This window comes from Chelmon rostratus, chromosome 12 (genome assembly GCF_017976325.1).
Source record: "Chelmon rostratus isolate fCheRos1 chromosome 12, fCheRos1.pri, whole genome shotgun sequence".
Taxonomy (NCBI): Eukaryota; Metazoa; Chordata; class Actinopteri; order Chaetodontiformes; family Chaetodontidae; genus Chelmon; species Chelmon rostratus.
The window spans coordinates 12,950,944-12,973,081 of record NC_055669.1 but is presented as its reverse complement, the minus strand read 5'-3'; the positions used below and the strand labels follow the sequence as shown (position 1 = coordinate 12,973,081).

The 22,138-nt window shown below is 44.6% G+C and overlaps 1 protein-coding gene across 1 annotated transcript in view; it reads left to right on the top strand.

Moving 5' to 3' along the window:
• gpc1b (glypican 1b) overlaps nt 1-22,138 on the top strand; it is a 63,459-nt gene that overhangs the window by 30,211 nt on the left and 11,110 nt on the right. Inside the window, exons 3-5 of the mRNA XM_041948463.1 lie at nt 6,632-6,790; nt 18,544-18,771; nt 18,998-19,161. Coding sequence (XP_041804397.1) covers nt 6,632-6,790; nt 18,544-18,771; nt 18,998-19,161 — 551 coding nt within the window. The remainder of the gene's footprint in view (nt 1-6,631; nt 6,791-18,543; nt 18,772-18,997; nt 19,162-22,138) is intronic.

Here is a 22,138-nt window from a genome sequence, read left to right as displayed (position 1 = left end):
GAGCAGCAGGTCAAACTTTTCCCAGCACGTTACAATTAGCCTGATTCAAGACAAGTGAGTGAAAGAGCACCTATGTAGTGGCAGTGGAGAGCAGTGTTATTGTTGTTAGAGTGCTGTGTTCATATATAAAGGATTAGCTCTCTGATCAGCAGTGCAGGTATAGGTTAGCCAGCATGGGCTTGGAGAAAGCAGCATGGAGGTCAGCCGGCCTCTGTAGTAATGTGTTGTTAATGTGTTGTGTGCCCGCCGCCTCGTCTGCCTCGAGGAAGCTATTTATGTGACTTTCTGCTAGGCTCACGTTACCAGGCCGATGCGCGTCTAGGGACGAGGTCGAAGCCTGGGTCACCCATTGGTCGATGTGTGGAGTACAAAGAAGGATGGACAAGTAGAGTGAAAGCAAGCAGGAATGCAGGGTGGTAGCTGTTGGACAGAGACCATACTGTTGTCAGTATTAAGCATTTGTCTGGTTGGTATGTGAAATTTCAGCAGTGTGCAGTTGGTGGATCAGTCATGTAAACCTGTTTCCAAATAGCCCTGTTATTTTTCATCAAAAACCCTAATCCGCTCTTCAACTGTGTGCGTGTGGGTGTGTGCGCATGTGTGTGATTCCTGGTGCCGCATGTGTGTTTCCCTTGGCACTGGCAATAACCCACCTAGCTGTGGACACACACACACATGCACCGATGACTGGATTAGGCTGCTAATCTCTCCGATCCCACAGCATGTGTGCACACGCGTCCCTTCGTGCAAACGCACACACACACACACATACTGTGATTTGTGGTTTGAAACCGTGTCAGTTATGCAATGGCAGTCGTTACCAGGAGCCATCGGTTATGTGTGTCAGCCCAGCAGTGTGGTCGCAGTCATGCCATTTTGTCAAATGTGCTTCAGAAGAAAAGTAAGGAGATTTACCAGCTGTTCACATGTAATGCATCCTAAATTCCTATTTGCATACTTCTCCAAAGCTTTAGTGCCAGCAGTCTCAGACTGAAAAGTAAAAAGAGAAATTTAGTTAGAGTTCACTTTAAATCCCATCTCCTGTATTAATACTCATATGTGAACTCATTATTGGTCTTATTCCTCGACCTGGAATGACGCACTAATCTGCCTCTGACGATGATGTGCAGTCAACGGTGACAGGTGTGTTAACCTGGGCTGCTGGGCTGCAAAAGCACAAAAACGTGAAGATTACCATAGCGACATATGACATCATAACTAAAATGAGGTCTGACGCGACTTGATGCTGTTAATGTGATTAAAAACATTCTCAAATGAAATGGTAAATGCCTTTGTTAATGCTGAGTGTAGTTATCAGGAGACAATTCTGCTGCCCACTGTCTGAAAATTATGATCCATCCTAAACTCTAGCCCTAAACTGAACCTGCACATCATAGTCAGGGTGTAGAATGCAAAGGGGCAGATGCCTAAGACGAGTTATGGGTGTCTGTAGGTCTAACAGTCTAGACGATATTTATGTCCCGACAGATGCATCTGACGCTCTAGCCCAGGCTGTCTGAGCTGTATGTACAGTTTTTGAAATGCTTGAAGGTTCAGTGAGGTTTCTTCTACTTCTGCACCACAAAACTAAATAGTAAATACACAGTGCTTAAAGGCAAAAAAGCCTCAGCCAGTCCGAGTGAAAAAAGTCAAAAATTCCTCAATGTTGTATGTATGTCCCAATTTTCCGGCATATCAACATGAAGTACAAAGAAACCAAGGTTTTGAATAAACTGGCAGGCCCAAAGTACTCCATGAACACTCTGAATAGCGAAGGCTGAATTGCCCATATTGAAATTGCACATCTCGCTCAGTGCAGCACCTGCATAGGTTAACATATTCTGAACTGGTGGAACTAACGCAGCATCGAGAAATAAACTGCCACGATGGCTGTGCGTTATGTTGTGTGCTGTGTTTGGTTTTGCCATCAACCCGTGGACCAGAGAGAAACAAACACATGCTAAACAGTGACGCAGCCATGGCGGCATAAGTGGACAAGGCCGGCATTTGGACTTCTCCTGTTTTGTTCACAGACTCCCAGACAAATGTCGGAGATACTTGGGCTTTGACTCATTCTTAATTTCCTGTGGCCCTCTCCTTTCTCTGTGTTTCCCACAATCTCTAAAAGCCTCCGACTGTCAGTCTCTCCCATGCTTTATCACAGTGTGCACGACCTTATTCTGCCTTCCCAGATTGCTGTTTAATAGGAGCCTTCCTCCCTGGTGAACAGTGATAAGCTAATGGTTAGGGAATTGTTCACCGTTTTGCGGCCGTGTCTGTCAAATGAAAAGGGAAAGAAGTGACAGAGGGCTTTTATGGGGTTAAAGTGAACCTAATTTTGCCCTAGATGAAAGTTTGGGTGGGTGGGTGGTGGCATGCGTGTGTGTGTGTTTTTAGGAGAGGCCAGATAATTGGCTTGCTACCTCTGCGCTGATTGGCCTCGTGCGAGGTGGCTGATTAATGCAGAACACCTACTCCGTCGATTTAAATATATTTGAATAGATCATTTCATTTTGAGCAGATGTGTAGTTTCGTTTCATCTCTGGGTGCCAACTGCGCAATCAGTTCAAACTCTGTACTTCATCTCCTCTTGGAACCGTATTGTTATTATTATTATGACCACATTTTTCAAGTTTATCACGCATTCCATGAAGTTTATTCAGACTGCAGCAGCAGCGCAGGAACAATGGAGGCAGGAAATGGCGAGGACGGGCTGGAATTTGCTTAATGCAAGGGAAATCTCTAACGTGAGGAGTGGTCTTGGGGTATATAATGAAAACATGTTTTTTCTTTTTTTTTTTACCTGTCTCTAAGTGCAGAAAATGGGATGTGCCATGTATTATGGCCAGAGAGAATTAGACGTCACAAGCATTAGCATTAGCTGCCCTCTCCGTTGTGGCCTTTCAGATGCTACTGTCAGAGCCTCCCACTGACACAGCTCCTCTCCAGATTGAGCTGTCCTCCTCTGCTGATTACTCTAGTATCCTCTGGCTATGAGATTGAAAGTGTGTGTGTGTGTGTGTGTGTGTGTGTGTGCATGCGTGAGTGACGGTGTCTGTGTAAGAGAGAGCGATAGAGAGAGTGTGAGTTTGAAAGCAGGAGAGCTGTCTGGTTGTTAAGGATACTTTTTCACTCTTTGATCGAGAGTGTCTTACTGTCACACACACATGCACGCACACACACACGCACACACAAGCTTACTCCAGCTTATTGAGTCAAAGGGAAGAGGCTGCTCTGTAACATTCGTTGACTGTTAGGTTACCCAACTGGAAAAATAATGCTCTGTTACAGGTGACCTTTCCTGCTGGTGAGGCAGATGTGTGTTGAGGACTGCGTGTGTGTGTTTAAAACTGCATATGTGTTTGTGTGTGTGTGAGATAGAGAGAGAGTCCACTCTGCAGATGTTCTGAGTGTATACTGAAAATGGACCATCTGAAGAGGTTGTTTCTGGCTGGCTGCATCTGGAGGCCTCACACCTCCTCCTATTCCGTGGGTGTGTGTGTGTGAGAGAGAGTTGTGCGTTTAAGTGTGTATTCTTGTTCTCTGCACAGATGTCCTTCAAATGGCAGGCAGCAAGCAGATTGCACCAGAGGAAATGGCCACAGGCCTGTAACACACATACACACTAAAACCAGTCCAGGCATTTAAATGGCCGTCCCAGGGGCTGACAGATTGCAGCTGACCCCTGATAGCACTGCATGCTATTCCACCATCAAGCTCCTCTCTCACTCCTCCTGTCCTCCCTAATTTTTTTTTCTTCTCCATTTCTTCCCACTCTCGTCTTCACTTTCTCATTCAATTTCTTTTCCACTGAGGCACAGGTCACACAGACTTGCATGTACAAACACGTGCCCATCTCCAGGTCCAAACTGTCCCCCTCGGTGGTGAGCCGCACCGTGACCGGCGGGAGGGTGCTGAGAGATGCTCAATGTCACCTCCTCCTCCGATCCGTCCTCCACTTTCGTGTTCGAAGAGGAAAATTGCCTTTAATTGCTCCACTTTAGAGTTGGCCTGGATAAGGCACTTAAAGGACAGTTACAGAAACTTGGTTGACACATAGTCAGCGAAGTGAACGGTTTCTTGTCATACACACATTGGCTGTGAAATATAGCTGGGATCGCCAACTGGACGGGAGATACACAGTGATTAACTCCGGCTACAACTACAGTAAATGAAGGTGAAATGCCTGCTTGTAATCGTTGAGCCAGTGCACACAGAGATCACTGGCTGTAAGGATTAAAAGGATGGCAGGATCAATCTTATCGATGGCAGCGCTGTGCCTATAGACTCGCCCTCAGCTGAAACGCCGCCAGGCGCATGCTAATGACAGCTTGAGCGACGTTAAATCATTAATTCTGTACTTACGTATTTGTGTTTACTGCATTGTGCAGGCTCTGAAAAGCTCAGTGATGTGATGACGATGAAGTCATTTTACAGTAATTAAACATGTAAGCTGCAAAGCGTTGACTTTTTGACACTGAGGCTTAGACTTATTTTAAGACTTAGTATCGAAATCATTAATAGACTTCGGTCTTTTAAAGAATAGAACGAGGACAAAGATCTTGGGATGCATTACTGTTCATCTTATATAAATGAAAAAGCATTTTTACTTTTATTTACACAGATATTCTGTGTTGGCACAGACACACAAAAGTTTACAATAATAATTATTATTATTGTAATGTTACACAGGAAGTGGCCATAAATGTAAATTTAATCGCAACAGACAAAAACAAGTCTTTAGGGTTTACCCTTGTGTGGAATGTGTGAAGTCTGAACCCATGTGCAGTGACAGACTGATTTTTTCTCTGCCCTGCTGGAGGGAAGAGAATAAAGGGAAAGGAATGTCTGGGGTGGTTACAGGGAGGCCATTAGGGTGCTTGTCACTGCAGGACCTTTGGGTGAGAGTGAGATTCAGTTAGGTGCCTCTTCCATTGAGGGAGTAATACAATCAGCAGGGAAACGCTACACTATCTATAAACACTGCTTAACACAAAGAGCAACTGGTGGCACACTAATATCAAGTAACAATGGAGATGCTGGCTTCTGTAATACAGAGTCTGAACCGGTCAGTAAGAAATAATGGTATCATTATCATCTTATTTAACCTGTGAATATGGCACTCCTGGCGTGGAATAGGAAGGTGCATCCTCATGCAAACATTTGTCTAATTCTTTCGGGCTTGAATGCAACTTTTGAAAGGTTATCTTTTAGTAATTGAAAACAGGCATTATGGACATCAGGCCTCCAGGACATTTTGATCAACAGTGTGGTGCACAGCTGGAGAAATGACGTAGAGAAACGCTGATCTAAGGAAGAAATGTGTGCGTTTTATGGCTGTTATATACGGTGGATGAAGGGGGTTTCCAAAGAGGCCCAGGGAGACACAACACATAGATAAATGGAAGCTCCTCGTTTGCAACAAACTTTAATGTTTATTAAAACTCATACACCCAGTAAAAAGATCTGACCTTTGATCTCTGAGCTCAGTGTTGCCATCCTATCGACATACTTGCTTCACCCTGTTTGATCTTTTTCCGGGCACTTTTATCTATGTGGCCTCATCAGAGGCTTTTTAAAAAATGTTTTCATGTTTTTGTATTTAGAGGTCTGACAAAATATTCTGAAACTTTTGTTCTTTCCACAAATTCTTGCCAGAAATGTGTCATTGTTTGTTGTCCCATCCACACTCTAGAGTGTGTGTCCATTATGGATTCATGCTGTGTGTGCGTGTGTGTGTGTGTGTGTGTGTGTGTGTGTGTGTATGTGTGTCTGGAAATTGGAATAGTGAGGAGGAATCTTCAAAAGTAAAATTTTCATTGCCAGTCAAAACGTTGCATCATACGTGATCTGCTCTCTTCACCTGCAAATGAACATCACCCACGTGAATTTTGTTTGCCTTTGGCTTCCAGTGATGTGTATGATGTTATTTCTTTGTTCTGATTTCAGCTGCGGCTTGACTGCAGTTTTAACCAACTTTGACAGCCCCTGTTTAAATTCTCTCAAACGATATTTGGTTCTGTGCGTGCATGCACGTGTGTTTACTCCCACACAAAACCCGAGCTTCCAGAGCCTTTCTACTTCTGAGTTTGTGTATCTGTGTGTGTGTGTGTGTGTGTGTGTGTGTGTGTGTGTGTGTGTGTGTGCGCGTTTGATGTACACGTTTGCAAATGCATGCATGGGCATGCGCGTCAGGAGTGCTCATTAAAATTGCATGGGAGCTGATGCTGTGCTCCTGCTCCACTGCTCCCATTTCCACAGAGTTCTCCACGTCTTGCCAGGTAATCAGGCGGGCAAGCATGTGCAGCGCTGCCTCTGCGACTGCCAACAAGCTGGGTTTGAGGTCGTAAAAACAGCCAGTGCTGCTAATTCATCCTGTCATTTTCATGCTCGTTGTTGAGTATTTTATACAGCAGCAACACAGGAACTATTAATCTCAGTTTTGCTGAGCGCTGACTGAATTGATGGAACCTATCAGTGCTAATGCCATGTTCGTTGTCCCCTTTGTCCCCCTTTCCTTCATCCCATCCTTCTCCCCCATTCGTTCTCCTTTCCTCTACTGTTCCTGCCCCTTTGCCCCACCACCTCTCCATCCTTTCTCCTCCTCTGTCGCCACCTGTCCTCTTGCTAGGGGAGCACCTGCGCATCTGTCCCCAGGGTTACACCTGCTGTACCAGTGGCATGGAGGACAACCTGGCCGTACTGAGCCGCAGGGAGATGGAGGGGCTGCTCAAAGATGCCGGCCGGTCCTTACAGATCTCCCTCACCGGACAGTACAAGGCCTTTGATGGTGAGCTTTGTGGTGTCTTTCTGACACATAATGCACACACACACACACACACATAGAGAGAGAGTCTAAAGTGAAAGGCCTTTTATCATACAGTCTGCAGATTGATGCAGAGCATTGATCGACTGTCCTGCTTCAGCAGAGAATAGTACTGTCTTGCAGTGGTGTTGTCAGGATGCCAAGTTGTTTTATTTTTGAACTTCGCTGCCAAGTCTGCAAAGCCAGACCCACAGAAAATTTGAAACAATAAAATCATCAGACTCAGGGGCAGCCTGACGCTGAGGGGTTAAAGACGAAGTGAGGACAAAAGTGCCAAAAAGGAAAAGTAACTTGAATAATAAAAAGATATATTTTTTTAAATGTTATATAACCTGAAATTTAAAATAATAATAGCTCACATTATTTAAAGCCTTTTTATGATTACATAGCCTCCTGAAGGGCAGCAGGGATGATTGAAAACGGGTATAAAGTGTTTTACAACTTCAGCTCTTTCTACAAGAGGACAAACGCTGATTGTAGGTAATTCGGGATTGAGATCTTCTGTCCAACCACAGGGAATGATGAACACGTTTTACAGGGATTTGCACAAATGGGTTTGAAGGAGTTTGAGAGTTTGACGATGTCGTGTAAGTAAGCATAACATGCAACATAACAGATTGTGGGAGGATTATGTCACATCATGTGTAACACATGCACAGTCACGTCACACCTCATCAATACGCACCAAATGTACTCCGCACCATAGCAAAATATTTTTTCAAGTTCTTGATCATTTGACATAAACTCAGGAGTTAATTGCAGCGCTCCGAGTGTGGGAGAAGAAATGAGACAGACGGAGAGGGAGAGAAAGAGAGAGGGATTTTCAATCTTAGAACACTGGCGCACCAAGGCAATTATTTGTGTCTAATGGCCTGCTCCAGTTAATAGAAGGGTGTCTCTGTGCTCCACTTGTTCCCCCTGGCCAGGCGGTGACAATGGATCTGTCAGCTGGGGCTCTGAGCTTGGCTAGTTAGCCTGACCTTTTCAGATCACAGTGATTAGTGGCTGAGTGACATTTCTTTACTCTTCTTCTATCGCTCTGTGTCCTTCTTTCTCATGGTCCCTTCTTTTCACTCTGGAGGTTGTTGCTGGATACAGTCACCCAGCCAAGCACACACACATACACAAACACACATATACATAAACAAACCCAGGACATACAAATCTTCTCAAGTTAAGCTGAGTCAATTTTATTTATACAGCCCAGTATCACAAATCACAATTTGCCCCAAGGCGCTTCACAATCTGTGCAGCATACAAAACTCTATGTCCTGAGATCCTCCATTCGAATGAGGGAAAACTCCCCAAATAAAACTCTCCGAGTTACTTCACATCATTCAACAGTTCTTGAACTTTCCCATTCTTCAGGAAAACACCTCATTTAGCACGGCGTGCCAGTAAACAACACAGACTACAGACACACACATTCAAGCAGCACTCAGCTCCAGCCTCTAAACACTCTAATGATGTGCACCAAAAACTCGTGGATAAATACACACAGACACACGTCACGAGCGTGGCGACTCGTGTTGCCTCGCAATGAAGTCATTTGGAGCTTGTTTTTGCTCCTCTGTGCTCACCACGTGTCACACTTGCAAATTTCGGATAGCTGCTGTTTTGCTTGGGAACAGAAAATTTTATCAGACTGCTGCCCTCGAGTCGAGCTGCACCTGAACACGCGCTCTTCTCGCTGCTCCTCTCCAAAGCAACCCACTCCCGCTCTGTTCAAACCCCCCCCACCCCCCCCCCCCCTTTCTTATGTCCCCTTAACTCACCCCAATGAGCATCAGATGGGGACAGCAGAGCTGACAGAGGGAGGAGAGAAGTGCATGTGTGTTGGGACCTTGAGGTCTAAAAAACCATCTGTTGTTGACTGCATCCTCTGAGGACGAGTGCTGAGAGATAGACTGGGGTTAATTGAACCATAATATGTTACATTTGCTGCCACATGATCAGCGCAATTTGGCAGGATCCAGCCATTCTTACTGAAGACATCCTGTCGTCATGGTTAACTGTTGAAAAGTGCAACGCAAGATGAGGTACTCCTCTTTCAGGATTTTCTTTTAACATCTCAGAAGTCGATTGGTGCTTGCGTCTTGGTTCTTTACAGGCTAGGACACAAAATATTGAGTAAGGTTGATTTTTTTAATAGTAGGCCAGGATTAGCTGATTTGAGCATGTCCAGAGCAAAGTTTTTTCTTCATATGGCTGCAGGACATGCAGTGACATTGTACCATGCTGCCATCCCTGCACATCTGGCTGTGTTTAGCAGGGTGTGGGCTAGCTAGCGCCATGTGGCTAAGTGTAGGGTGTTACTGTTCCAGCCCAGGCAGGCTAGGCCTTTTTAAGTCCAGGGACTTTGGAAGAAGCCCCAACCAAGCCACAGATTAGAGGACCAGCGTACTCACATACAGCTGGATCTGGGCCTGCGAGTGTGCACACTGTATATATGTGAGCATGCAGTTGTGTGTTTATATGTGTGTGTTTGTAAGTTTGTGACTTATTGCGTGTCACTGTGAGTGAGTGAAAATGCTCTTTGTATACAGTGTGTGCGTATGCGGTTTGCACTTGGTACTCCCAATCTTCTTCGCTGTCATTCATACTGTGTACAGAGGTACAAACTAAATAATACATTCCGTTAAACAAAGACGCAGTGTATAATGCTGGGGAGAAAAGAAAGAGGGTGAAGGAGAGGACAGAGTGAAAATGAGACAGATGGAATAATAACAGATACGAGAAAAAAGGAGGACGTACCATCAGAGCAAGGACGAGGGTACGAGATAAACAGGTGGAAATGGAGAGTGGCAGCCAGAGAGAGTGTGAAAGTGGGGGGGATGGTGTTACATGTGAAAGTGAGAGGGAAAAGGTCAGGAAGGACGCAGAGAGTGATGGCACCAAAGGGAGCTGTGTGTTAGATGGCAACCAGGTGTGTTACACAGACGGAGGCCTTAAACCTGGCAGGTGGTGTTTGGCCTAATGGTGCCTTCACTGGCATCATTGTGTGGGTGTGTGTGTTGTGTTCACTTGTACCGCCTTCACATATCATGCAAAGGCATTCTTTTTACTTTGTTGAAAGCAATTCATGTTTAGACTTTATACAATTGATGTAACAACAAGATCAAAAGGAAAGATGAAATTCACACCTGTTTTGTTTGAGTGTCCAATTAAAAGAACTTGTTTGCACTGTATGTAAAGCACTTCATGGCCCTGCGTGCAACTGCAAACTCCTGTCCTGATGCTGCTAACACCAGGCTTGTGTCAATGGCTTGATTAGAAAAAAAGGTCAAACAGTGACAGAGCTTTTTTATCTGGCCGAAGATGATCTAGCTGCATCCCTCTATTTTAATTTTCTCAGTGCTTTGATGGTAAGAAACATGTGCCTGACCCCTTGTTTTAATTTCGTATGGCTATGGCAGCATGACTTCAAGTCGGGCTGAAACAATTAGTCAGTTGACTGAAATTATTTTGGAACTATTTTCAAGTCAAGTCCTTTTTCATGCAAGAAAAAGCCAAAAAATCATTTTCAAATATTTGCTGCTTCTTTGTCTTTCATGAGAGTAAACAGAAAGTCTTTCGGTTTTGGAGAAAAAACAAAACTTGGGGTCTTGGGTACATTTTAAAGCTCAAATGATTTATTAAGCCAAAGTCAGAGTCTTTGATATGGAGATGTAGAGAGTGCAGGTCAAAGAAACACATTTTATTCTGATCTTAACCCAGGTCTTGAAACATCAACATACACAGACTGCACACACATCCATGCACTGGCACGCAGTATTTAAGAACAGCCAAATGCTTATTGGCCAGTGTGTTCCAGCCCATTTCAGTTCAAGGCGGATCAGTGGTCATAGACCTTAATCTGATTTGAAGAGTACTGGCTGGCTGGTTTTCTTATGGGTGCGCTCATTTCTAGATGACCAAGCAGGACTCGCTTATTTATTCATTTAAGCAGAGCGCTGAACATCTCCCAGCTGGCCCCGTTAAGTAATGCCATCTCGTCCCGTGGAGATAGACTGAGGCGGAGCAGTCCACTAGAATGACATCATGCACGCTCAGATGTATCCTATCAGATTCAGGAAACAGGCCCGAAAACTTGGATCAAAGGACGAGTCTGTATCGCCAGCGTCTGATAGCAAGCGGCACTCTGCTGGATTTTATTGCAGCAAAAAGTGAAGCAGCTTATTGAGATTTGTAACTTGCAAGTGAAAAGACTTACAGGTTAAAACTATGATAATATTTCAATGTGTAGTTGATCTATTGTGCAGACATGGGGAGTACAAAATATTACTAGAAACACCTCTCAGTATAGTGCAATACAGTTCAACAGCATCTCAAACTACAGCTTAAAGTTGAACCAAGAGCTTTCTAAAGTATTGTTTGTATTTTACCTCATTAGTTTTAGCTAGATGTGCCAAATAAACTGGCAACTGGTTGTTTTCAAGCAAATTTGGCCCAGTCTTCTTTTCTTTTCATCTCCAAATCACTCATACCCATGCTGGGAATGGACACGGTGACACATTCTATGTCTGTGTTGCAATATTCCTGCAATTAGGCAACAGATTTGATTCACTCCCACCTCCCGCCGCCCACCTTCTAATTTCCTGCTTTCAGGGTCACCTCTGATGATGTCATGAAAGACAAGGACATCTGCTCCCATTGTGGGCCTTGATTGGCTCATTTTATCTGCATGCAAATCACGTCGTTGGGGACCAGGAGTACACTGGCCTAATTATGCCAAACACATTACTCACTTGGAGCTATGGTGCCTTGGAAGGATGAAATGAAACAGAGAGAAAGCGAGATAGAGAGGAGAGGAAAGAGGAAAGGCGGCGTTAGTAAGGATGGCATTCGGGCAAGCTGTGGAAAGTAAGATGAGATAGAGGGAAAAAAAGAGAACAAAATGATAGTGAGGGCGAGGAATGGTATGGAGTTTGGGAGGAAACAAGCAAGGGGAAAAGCTGAAAAAGAGAACCAGATGGACAGAAAAAGAAGCAGGCATGGGTAAATTGTGCATAATGCTAGCCAGGGAAAGTCACAAGAGAGAAAGTGGAATAAAGACTTCCACAGAACGCCTGTTGATAAATGACATGCATTGTGTGAAGTGTCGGCTTGTTTAATATAAGAGACCTTTTAATAGCGTCTAAATGCTGGCTAAGGGGCTTGCGGTGCTCCTGGGGCACAGTATGTGTGTGATAAGTGTTGCTTTTGATGGAGAGTCAGACTGACACATAAACAGCCTAATGGCTCCCATATCATCATTTGTGCATTCAGTGCGCCCAGGACAGCAGTGTTTGTTTATGCCTGTTGTGTTTATTTTTTCATTGTCCTTGCACAGGTGGGGAAATAACAAAGGGAAAGGCTGAGGATCATGGGTACGAAAAAGCAGAGATCACAAAACCATATGCTGCTTGCTGAAGAGGGTGGGGCACAGAGCACAGGCTAGTGTCTCTCAGCCTGTCTTTCTTTTCTGTCCTGGTCATTGACATCACCTCAGCCACAGAGACTTTGTTTCGGGTCTGTAACAGAATATACAGAATATACCTAATTAACATTAAGGAAAGTAGCCGGGCCCTTGGTCAAGGTTCAGTTCATTTGCTTTCTATTTGTTATGTAAATTGCACCATATTTCCATTTATGAAACACTTTTGGATGATCATTTTTAAACCAGGAGGAATACGATAGAAGTATGAGCACAATCTGTTTGGGCCATATCACTTTCAATCCCAAAAAAAATTTTCTGCAATTTTCTCACCAATTCTACAAATTTCATGCATGACCAAATGGCTCTTGAAGGCATCATGCACTTTTAACTAAATGCAGACGACAAATGGGCGGCCATGAGAAATGTGAAGTCTACAGCAACGTGATATGAAGTTACACAGCTTAGCTCAGTGGTCCTGAGTCACATCAATGCTGCGCAGTTCATTCCTCTACAAACACCTGATATTCCCAGACAGGATTTGAATATTCTCCAAAATTAATGTCAGCCATCGGCCAATCAACATGATAATGTATTCTGATGCAGATCAGATCCAGATGCAGCTCAAAATGTTCTACTATTGAATTAACAAATTGAGAGCAGTGTGCAGCCCTGGCGAGGGCACAGTATGTGCTCTCTGTGTTCTCTCTAGCTTTATTTTTTAATGCGCCAGTGCCACCTGATTTCCCCTCCTCTCCTCTTAGCATATGTCTCATCTTTGGCTCTCTCTCTGGCTCTCTCCTCTCTGCCAAAGAGCCGTCCAGCTAATATGATCATTCAGTACTTGTCAAATGGACAAATAGAATTAAGGCTGTCAGATATGAAAGAGATATACAATTGCTGCTTTTGCAGCCCTGTTTTTTCTCTCTTACTCCCTTTCATTCATCCACCGATCCTCCTTTTCTGTCCAATTCTCCCATGTCAGTATCTGGTGCACTGCCAAGACTCAGTTCATCTGTCATGTTTCTCAGCTAGTTTTCTATTTATTGCCCATAACTGTATGCGAGGGAGTGTTTGAACCTACAGTATTCTTAAGCATTTGCACCAACTTCAGTATCGACTTTGCTATTTCTTCGATTTCATCGTGTGGGTATGTCTCCTGCAATAAAAAACAAATTCAAAAATCAAGCTTTTCCCAGAATTTGGATTGTATATTTCACAAAGTTTTTCATTCCTCCACCATGGTCCCGAGTGCTTTGAAACATTTCCTCCGCATGCAGGACAATGCTAGCTGCCAGTTGGAGTGAACAACCACCAAAATGAGTTTTCACAGGAGGCTGGGGAGTTGGGTGAGAACAGACACGTCGTGATTTCTTGTCAGCCTGTGATTGCTTAATCACCGACCAGTTTTAGATCAGATTGTTCAATCAGCTGGTGTGCGTTGCTACTTCATTAGACGGTGGCGAATGGCCAGACCTGCTAAGCTCGCTGTATGGGAAAGCTGATTCGGGATTAGTCTGGAATGAGCAGCGCAAGCCTCGATCAGTTAATACCTCCCTGTGAGAAAGTAACTCAGGATCAGTCCGAGCCCTCGGTGAGAGTGATTGGCAGCCGTAGGAACATCAGTGGCTCCCTTTGTGTCACACAGAATATCTTGTCAATAACACAACTTGACACAGGAGACAGTGAAGAGAGGGAGGGCCGAAGATAGAGAAACACCAGAGAGACAAGCAGAGAGCGAGGGCACGTGGAGGTAGAGGCTTTAAAGCAGCGTATTGATTGATAAAAGACCAAGAGATTGCACTGTAGAAGACGGTGAAATACTTTAATACAGATTTTTATGGTGTATGACGGTGTGTGTGTGCAAGGGTTAAATCAGCTTCAGAAGCAGTGGGATAAGAGAAGCTAGGAATGAAGTTAAAATAAGCCTCTAACATGTCAAGGTGGCCTGGATGTGAAGCTCAGAGTGATTACAAATGAAATCATTAACTCCCCTCTCACTGCAGGAAGAAAGTCATTAAGACACACATGCTTCACTTAGCTTGTTCTAAGTGTGTGTGTGTGTCAATGAGAGAGAAGTGAAAGAATGAAAGGCAGCATGTGCTGGAGTGTTGCAACAGAGATTTTCCTAATCTACTGCCACATTAAAGAAAAAATGTTGCTGTTAATTACGGGAGTGTGCAGTGACTGTGGTCGGTCTCTGTAGTGCAGCTCGGCAAACTGTTGAAATATTGTCATGATGTCAAAAAGAATATTTTCTAATACATGCAAAATCACACGTAAAGTCAAACTGATGTTCAGAACAATGAACTGCGCTCCACTGTTTCGTGTTTCATCAGACCGAACTCAGTAGCTTGGTTTGCTCGTTTATTAGCTTGAAGCTTTTTAATTTAATGGGAGTTTCTGGAAGGATGTTATGATGAGATCATAGAATCACGATATGATTTGACTGTTGAATTATATCCCTCTGTTGCCTGTTAAAAGTATAATCAGTCTGGTTTTGAAGGGCGTCATATGCTGCACAGATTAGAAAGCGATTGGAGGCAAATTTGTGATTTGTGTTCCTGGTTTTCATAACATGCTTTACTGTATATCAATTCTGGACAATATGCTGTGAATAAAAATGAACAACTCTTGCACACATGTGTTGCTTACTGGTGGTATACCTCTTTATTAATTTGCACCATTTCAGTCAGGTATAACTATACACTGTAAATAACACAGAGTAAAGCTTATATACCAGCCCAAGAGCTATTTTTTAATGATTTCATCAAGTATTTTGATCACATGGCAATTAAATTAACCTGGTGCAATTCTAAATGAGTGAGATTTCCAGGGCAGGAAGCTGTTGCATGCATCATTGACTCTAGAAAAAGAGCAATTATCACCGGTACAAGGTCCGCACTGAAAATGAGTAAAACTGCCCAATTATCCCAACTATGGTTTGTTCCCCTCTTTGTCCCCTCCACACCCAATGTGCTGGGATAAAGCAATTAAGCGCCTCCTCCCATCGCTCCCTCCTCGGACAGCAGACGCTGGGGGCGAGAAGGTGGAGGTTAGGCTTTGAGGGATGAGGCAGAGAGTTAAGGGAAGGAGCGGTGAAGGAAGGGATGAGGCTATGGCCCCCCTCCCCGCGTCATGGAGACACAAACAGATGAAGAATGAGAAAGGTCATCTCTGCACACACACACGGGGGTTTTGAGTCATACTAATGATGATCATTATTCACTTGAGCTGAAGGGCAGAGGAGAACTGGACAGCGTGATGCCATTTACCAAGATCTGCCCTCCACACGCGGTGATCCCAGAACACTTAAAAACATGCCCCAACCACATTAGGACTGTAAACACAAATAATTCATTTAATGGGGAAAGCAACTTCTCTTTATCACCTGAATAAAACTATTTCTGCTGGAACCCATTTCGCTCATGCCAGACTCAACGCATTTTTACAGTATGGCTGACAGTACACAGCAGGAATGAATTCTAATGGGGATTAAAAGCAAAGCTGCACCTGTCACAGCCGCTCCCTGTCTGTCTGTCTGCCTGCCACTGTGTACTCTGGATTGTGTGTGTGTGTTTGTGTGACCGTCTCTGATCCTCGTGTGTCTGTGTGTGCGTGTGAATGTCGCTTTGAAGCCGCTGTCGCCGCGTACACGTGTGTGCATGTGCTTTTTTTCCGCTGACTCCTTGAAGTACGTCGTCGTGCGTTGGCTGTGGCGTGTGCACGCGTGAGTGACACTGATGCAGCTCTCCCGGCACTCCGAGGCTGAGCCATGTTTCCAGATAGTTTGAGTGACAGGAGGTCAGGGAACAGGGGAATGATGTGTCATCCAGCCAGGAAGCCTCCCTACAAAACAAGGGCAGGACATACGGCCGCAGCATATCAGCAGAAGATATACCTCACGGCATTATAATCTAAGAAATGATTTGCATCACTCACAAAGACATCGGCTGCATACCATTCATTATGTTGCCATTTGTCCTGTGCATTCAGGTCTGCAGCTATAATGAGGGGCTGACTAGAAAGGCTTTCTCTAGCTAGTTGAAGACATTTACATCAATCTTTTCTGCCCTTAGAAAATTTGCTCTTTTTTCCTTTTGCCTCATTATTTATGAAGAATATATCACACAGTTTGAACCTGGTCCCCCACTATTCTTTTCATAGAACAATAAGGCTTAAAACCAAATTGGCAATTGAGTTGGTTTGTGTCATTTAGTGTTTTGAAATAGAATTTACTCATTTAGTGACACAATAAAACTGTCACATATCATTAAAGTGCAATCTTAAACTTGAAAAATGAAATATTGTGTTTGCCTGTATGAAACCAATGAGGAAGAGAAGGCACAGATTTCAGCACAATACAGCAAAAGATGCCAATATTTAAAATAAAGACGTTTTTAATCATATTCTTCCAGATATCGGTCCCCTATTGTATTTGTGAACCCCTCAGAAGCACGTCATTATGCCCAGAGTACATATGTGTTTTGAAAGAAGAGCGTGCATCAAAAAGCATGTGACAACGTTACATAACTCTACTTGACGTTATTTTGAGGGGAACATCAAAGGGCAGTTGGTCCGAACAAGACTGTGGCTGCAGGACGAGGAACGTGGTCCCGATGTGTCAGGCTATGGAGCTCTCCAAACCAAACCAATGTTGGACTTCGGTACATTTTTCAGATCTCACCAAGCACAGAATCAACATTAAATGCAGCAAAAGCAGGAATATGAGATAATGTATGTCTCGGAGCGGTTGTCTGGGATTAAAAATGAGCCTTCACGTTTGGGCTAACGTTCGATGTTAAATGCATCTCTTCAAATCAGCGGCTCCGATGAGAGTAGAGCTTTTTAGCTGGGAGTGTGTGAAAATGCCAGAAGAAAGCAGCAAACTGCAGCAGCGGCGGAGCAGGCCGGCTGGTATTTATTAATGAGCGGGAAAGCAGAGCAGAAGTACAGTATCCAACAAGGCCAGCACATAGATAATGCCACGCAGATGGGTCAGGATGAGCTTAGCATATAAACATGTTACGTAACTCCAAGTGCTGCGATTGTCTTCAGGCCCTGCGCGTGTGGGTGTTGGAGTTTCGCTACTGTGTGACTTGGCTTGGTTCTTCCATATGTTGTTGTCAGGGAAACTGTTAGAAGACGGGGTGTGTTTGTATTTTGTTGAAATATGCAGGAGTGCGGTGTTTGGTGGATTTTTTTTTTTTTTTTTTTGCATGTGTTATGATTCAAACTTCGTTGGGGGAATAAGCTCACTCCAGGCGGGGTGTCCCCTGTGGAGGCCGCAACCTCCCCTTTTCTCCTCACATCCCGATCTGGGGTGGTGGCAGGCAGAGATAAGACACCTGCAAAGTAAACACTGCTGCAGACTCCAGCTTCCCAGCTCCCTGCCATGCAACCACACACACACACACACACATGCACAAGGTTTGAACCCACTGTGTATGTGGAGATGCTGAGCAGAAGCTGACCTGAATGGATGGCTGGCCCGGGCATGTTGTTGTTGTTGTTGCTGGATTTTCTGCCAGCAGAACGCGAGCCTCAGCTATAGACCTTGTTTGCACACGAAATGGATGTAAAAATCTTTACGCCTTTGGCCACAGAAAATCTGGAATTCACCAAAACAAACTCGACATGTGAATGTATGCGCGTTGATCAAAACTCACCCACGACCCACAAACTACAGCACAGTGAGCTTTAGCTACACCAGATCCAGTCGAATGCAATCAAACACCGCGCAATAAATAATGTTTCTCAAGCTTAAAATATCCTGTTTCCTACATGCATGTAAATGGGACGGATGGAGCATTACAACATTATTGTCGGGTTTAGATTTGCAGTGCGCTTCTCCTGTTTCCACTTGCTTTTTTTTTGTTGTTGTTTGTTCTTGTCTCAATCAGACTTCAACATTCTCCTATTTCATTTCTCCAAGACTGACAGCCTGTTTACCTGTCTGTCTGCCTGACTGCCTGCCTCTGCCTGTACCCTATATCTGTAAATCCTCAACTTGGAGCATATATCTCACCCTGAAGCGCTGTCAATCCTCTGACATCCCCTGGAGGAACACTCTCATATACTTCAACTTTAGGTTCACCGACAGTATGAGGCGGTGTTAGTATGCAGCACAAAGAACAAGAATACGATTTTTTGGAATTGAAAAAATAATGAATTTCCTTGCATTTAGATGTACATTTAGCAGCACAAACATGTACAGTGGGTGGGGATGGTAATGTCACTAAATATGAGTCAAAGGCGCTTCCTCCTGCTGTTTTTAAACCATTAACTTTCTTTTTTTCAGGTTACATCCTGGAGTTGCTGAACCGCTCGGCGATCAGTCTACAGGAGACTTTCACTCAGACTTGGGGCTCCTTATACTCCCAGAATTCCCAGGTCTTCTCTGACCTGTACACGGATTTGAGGCACTACTACCGAGGCTCCAATGTCAACCTGGAAGAGGTGCTCAATGAATTCTGGGCCAGGCTGCTGGAGAAGCTCTTCTACCAGGCGAACAAGCAATATTTCATAGGTACCCCAGCCTTTTTTCAAAAGCTAATGGGTTAATGTTGCATTATGACCACAGATTTATTACTTAAGAACTACCTTCACAGTAGTGATATACTGTATATACACAAGATCAAAGAACAGGAAATTAAATAAAGGAAGATTATGAGATTTTTATTCTATTAAGGCATAACCTTTAGATGCATTCAGAGTCTCTACTCAGATAAAGATTTTGCTGAACGTGTGTGCAGGTGAGGACTACCTGGAGTGTGTGTCGAAGCAGATAGAGACACTCCGGCCCTTCGGAGACACACCTCGCATGATGAAGATGATGGTCACACGCACGTTTGTGGCAGCACGCTCCTTTGTTCAGGGGCTGGTGGTCAGCGGGGAGGTGGTGCGCAAGGTGTCCCAGGTAAAACCTCTCTTCCCCACCCCCCCTACTTGTGTTCTCTCCAGTTCCCTCCCTTTTTATTTTGCATGGCCTCCCCTCCATCCAATAACTGGGAAGTCTCTTCCCCTTAAAATTATAGTCCTGTTTTCCTACTTCCCATACGGTTTAGTTTTATTATTTTTGATGGAAGCGACTAACTGCCTCACACATCTTTTTACTGCTGTCTAATCTGCCGCAAAGCTAATATCCTCTGCTCCCCCCACATGCTCATTGGTATTCTTGTGTTACGGGGTCTGTATTCATCTCTCCTTAGTGATCACTATTCCTCCGCCTTGATGTGAACACCTAAACACACACACACACACACACACATGCACAGAGGCCTGTTTTTACCAGTCCGTGCACATAGTATAAAGCAGTGGCAGATCAATGTTGGTGGAAACGAGAGGCTCCATAAAGTATGGCCCGCGGCTCAGACAATCAGCCCCTGCAACAACAGTTAATGTCAGCTCCACGCTGAAAAATGTCTCCCGAGGCCGCGGGGAGGGTTAATATCTCCCAAGAGAAATGGTCCCCTCTGTGTATAAGACAAGAGTAAGGTTAAGATCAGAGCAAGACTAGGAAATCATTTCAGCTCCTGAAGGGGAGGTGGCCAGTATTGACGCACCGGTGAAATATATCTCCCATCAGATGCTGGTGAAGGAGAGCGTTGAGAGCCGTGGCCCCATGAGAAATATGCGCATCCTTTAAGAAAACAGATGCTGTACCAGAGATGAATATTATGATTCTTTCCTACCATGAAATATTACAAGGTCAGGCTGTGTGTAAGCATGGAAATACAAAAAGCAAGGGGAAAAAAAAAAGAAGAAGAAGCCCAGTAACATGACAAAATAGGTTGTGCTCCTGCTATGTGACTGCAAGGCCACACGTTTAAATGCGTGTCAAAGAAGGACTCTATATGAGCCTTTTTCCCTTTCAGTCTGATATATGTGTTCTGGCGAGCACTGTGAGCAGCACATACTGCTCGCTACCATCAGAGTCAGACAGCCTGGCCTAGCCTCTCTCTGCCTCTCTTTGGCCCAGAAAATAGGCGCAACGTCTCACACCTACACAAAGGGACCCGAGGATGTCTCAATTAAGTACCTGCATGCAGCGAAGCCTGGCACATCCACAGCCACAGGGGAGTAAAATCAGGAATAATCATGGGCACAGCAAGTGAATAACAAGACACAGACAGTGACAGCTGAAATTGGAGCTAAGGGAATCTAACTGAGCTAGAGACATGACTGTCACTGTACAGCTTAGACTCAAGCAAGCAAGCAGGGGAAGTAAGGATCAGAATTAGCTCACTAAGTTGAAATTGCTATTCACGATTTGTGTCACATGAGAGCATCCCTGGACCAGCCAGAGCAACTTACGACCCCCGCGGAGCTCTACCAGCAAGATGATAAACTGATGAGCATCTCTCTCAGCACAGAAAGACGTCCGCACCTCATCATTCCCTCATTCCCCTCCGACGGTGATGCACATTTCCCCCATGTGGCTACTTCTCAATGCGCATTTCCCATCTGATGCCATTTCGCTGTTTCTGAAGGACAGTGAGCGATGTGTTCATTAGACAAGGCTGGCCCGGAGAAAACGCGTAAATAATTAGCGCAGCTTTTACGTAATTAGAAAATGTTATCCAGGGACGCTACTGCCAGGGCACTGGAGTTGGAACCATGTTGAATGAGGTCATGCACTGCCTTCTGCCCTATTTGCACACACTCATCACAAGACGCAAGAGGGGAGGCATGGGCACACTGTATTACATGGACAGTCACCATGGACACACTCTCTGCGAAAGGGAATTTCCAATCTCAGCGGCCCGCTACAGCGTGCGAGGAGACGGGTTTGTCTAATTACCGTTTGAGTCATCAAGGTTTGGTACAGTTTGACTGAGAGAAGTTCAGACTTCTACCAACTGTTCAATTTCATATCCATAATTTGTGTGTCACTGTCTTCCCCCAGCACAGAATCAGCACTGTGCTGTGCTTATGCAGATTGGAGCAGCACTGCGCTGTGATGGGAACAAATGAGACAGTGAGAAAAAGCCAGGGAGGAAGATAAAAAGACCGTGACAAACTCCAGCATCCTCCCTCGTCCCTGTCTCACTCACTCAATCATTTATTCTCCTTCCTTCCCCAGTAAATTGTGCTCCAACATTTCTGTTGATATTTCCCAGAGCTGTGCCCTGTGCTGTCCTCTGTCTCCTTTTAGTGTAAATAGCTTGGTACACTAATTTGGATCTTAGCTTTCCCCTCCTTTCCTCTGTAATTCCATCTTCGATTGATTGGGCCCTAATGAGACAACCGCTCCTATTTATAGCTATGTATTGCCACTTAAAGGGCGTAATGACTGAAGATGTTCACCACATGCTGCTCGGGGAGGTATTATACCGCATAAGTGTAAAGGTGGAGCGAATCAAAGGAAATTCTCCGCGTGTACGTGTGCGCTCCGAAAGTCTGTTTGCAACCAATGTAGAGGAAACGCTACATGAATCCCTGCAATTTTTTTAGTCGGATTAGCCATGAAAAATAGGAGATGTAGTGAAAGGTGATGAAAGAGCATCTTGAAAGGAGCAGAGAGAGACCGAGATGCATGGAAAAACTGAATAATTTGAGAGGTGCTTTTTTCTAAGACAGAAAAAGAGATCTCAACAGTGAGATGCATCCTTTCCTCCTGGTTAAGTATTAATTCCTCCCTTGCTTTCGCTGCGGGCTGCACCAGTTGCCGTGTCCTTAACTTTTTCCGGACTGTTTTATTCCCTTGGGTAGGGGAGTGGAGGAAGTAGGCCACGCGCCACATAGCTCACTCTGGAGGCAAGGAGTCTGGATTGGCTCGCTCTATAACACAAGGGGGGAGAGGTCGCTCATATATCCCAACTAATTACAGAGGAAAGACAGGCAGAGAGAGGGAGAGAGAGACAGAGGAGTCTCAGGCTCGACCGCTCTGGGCA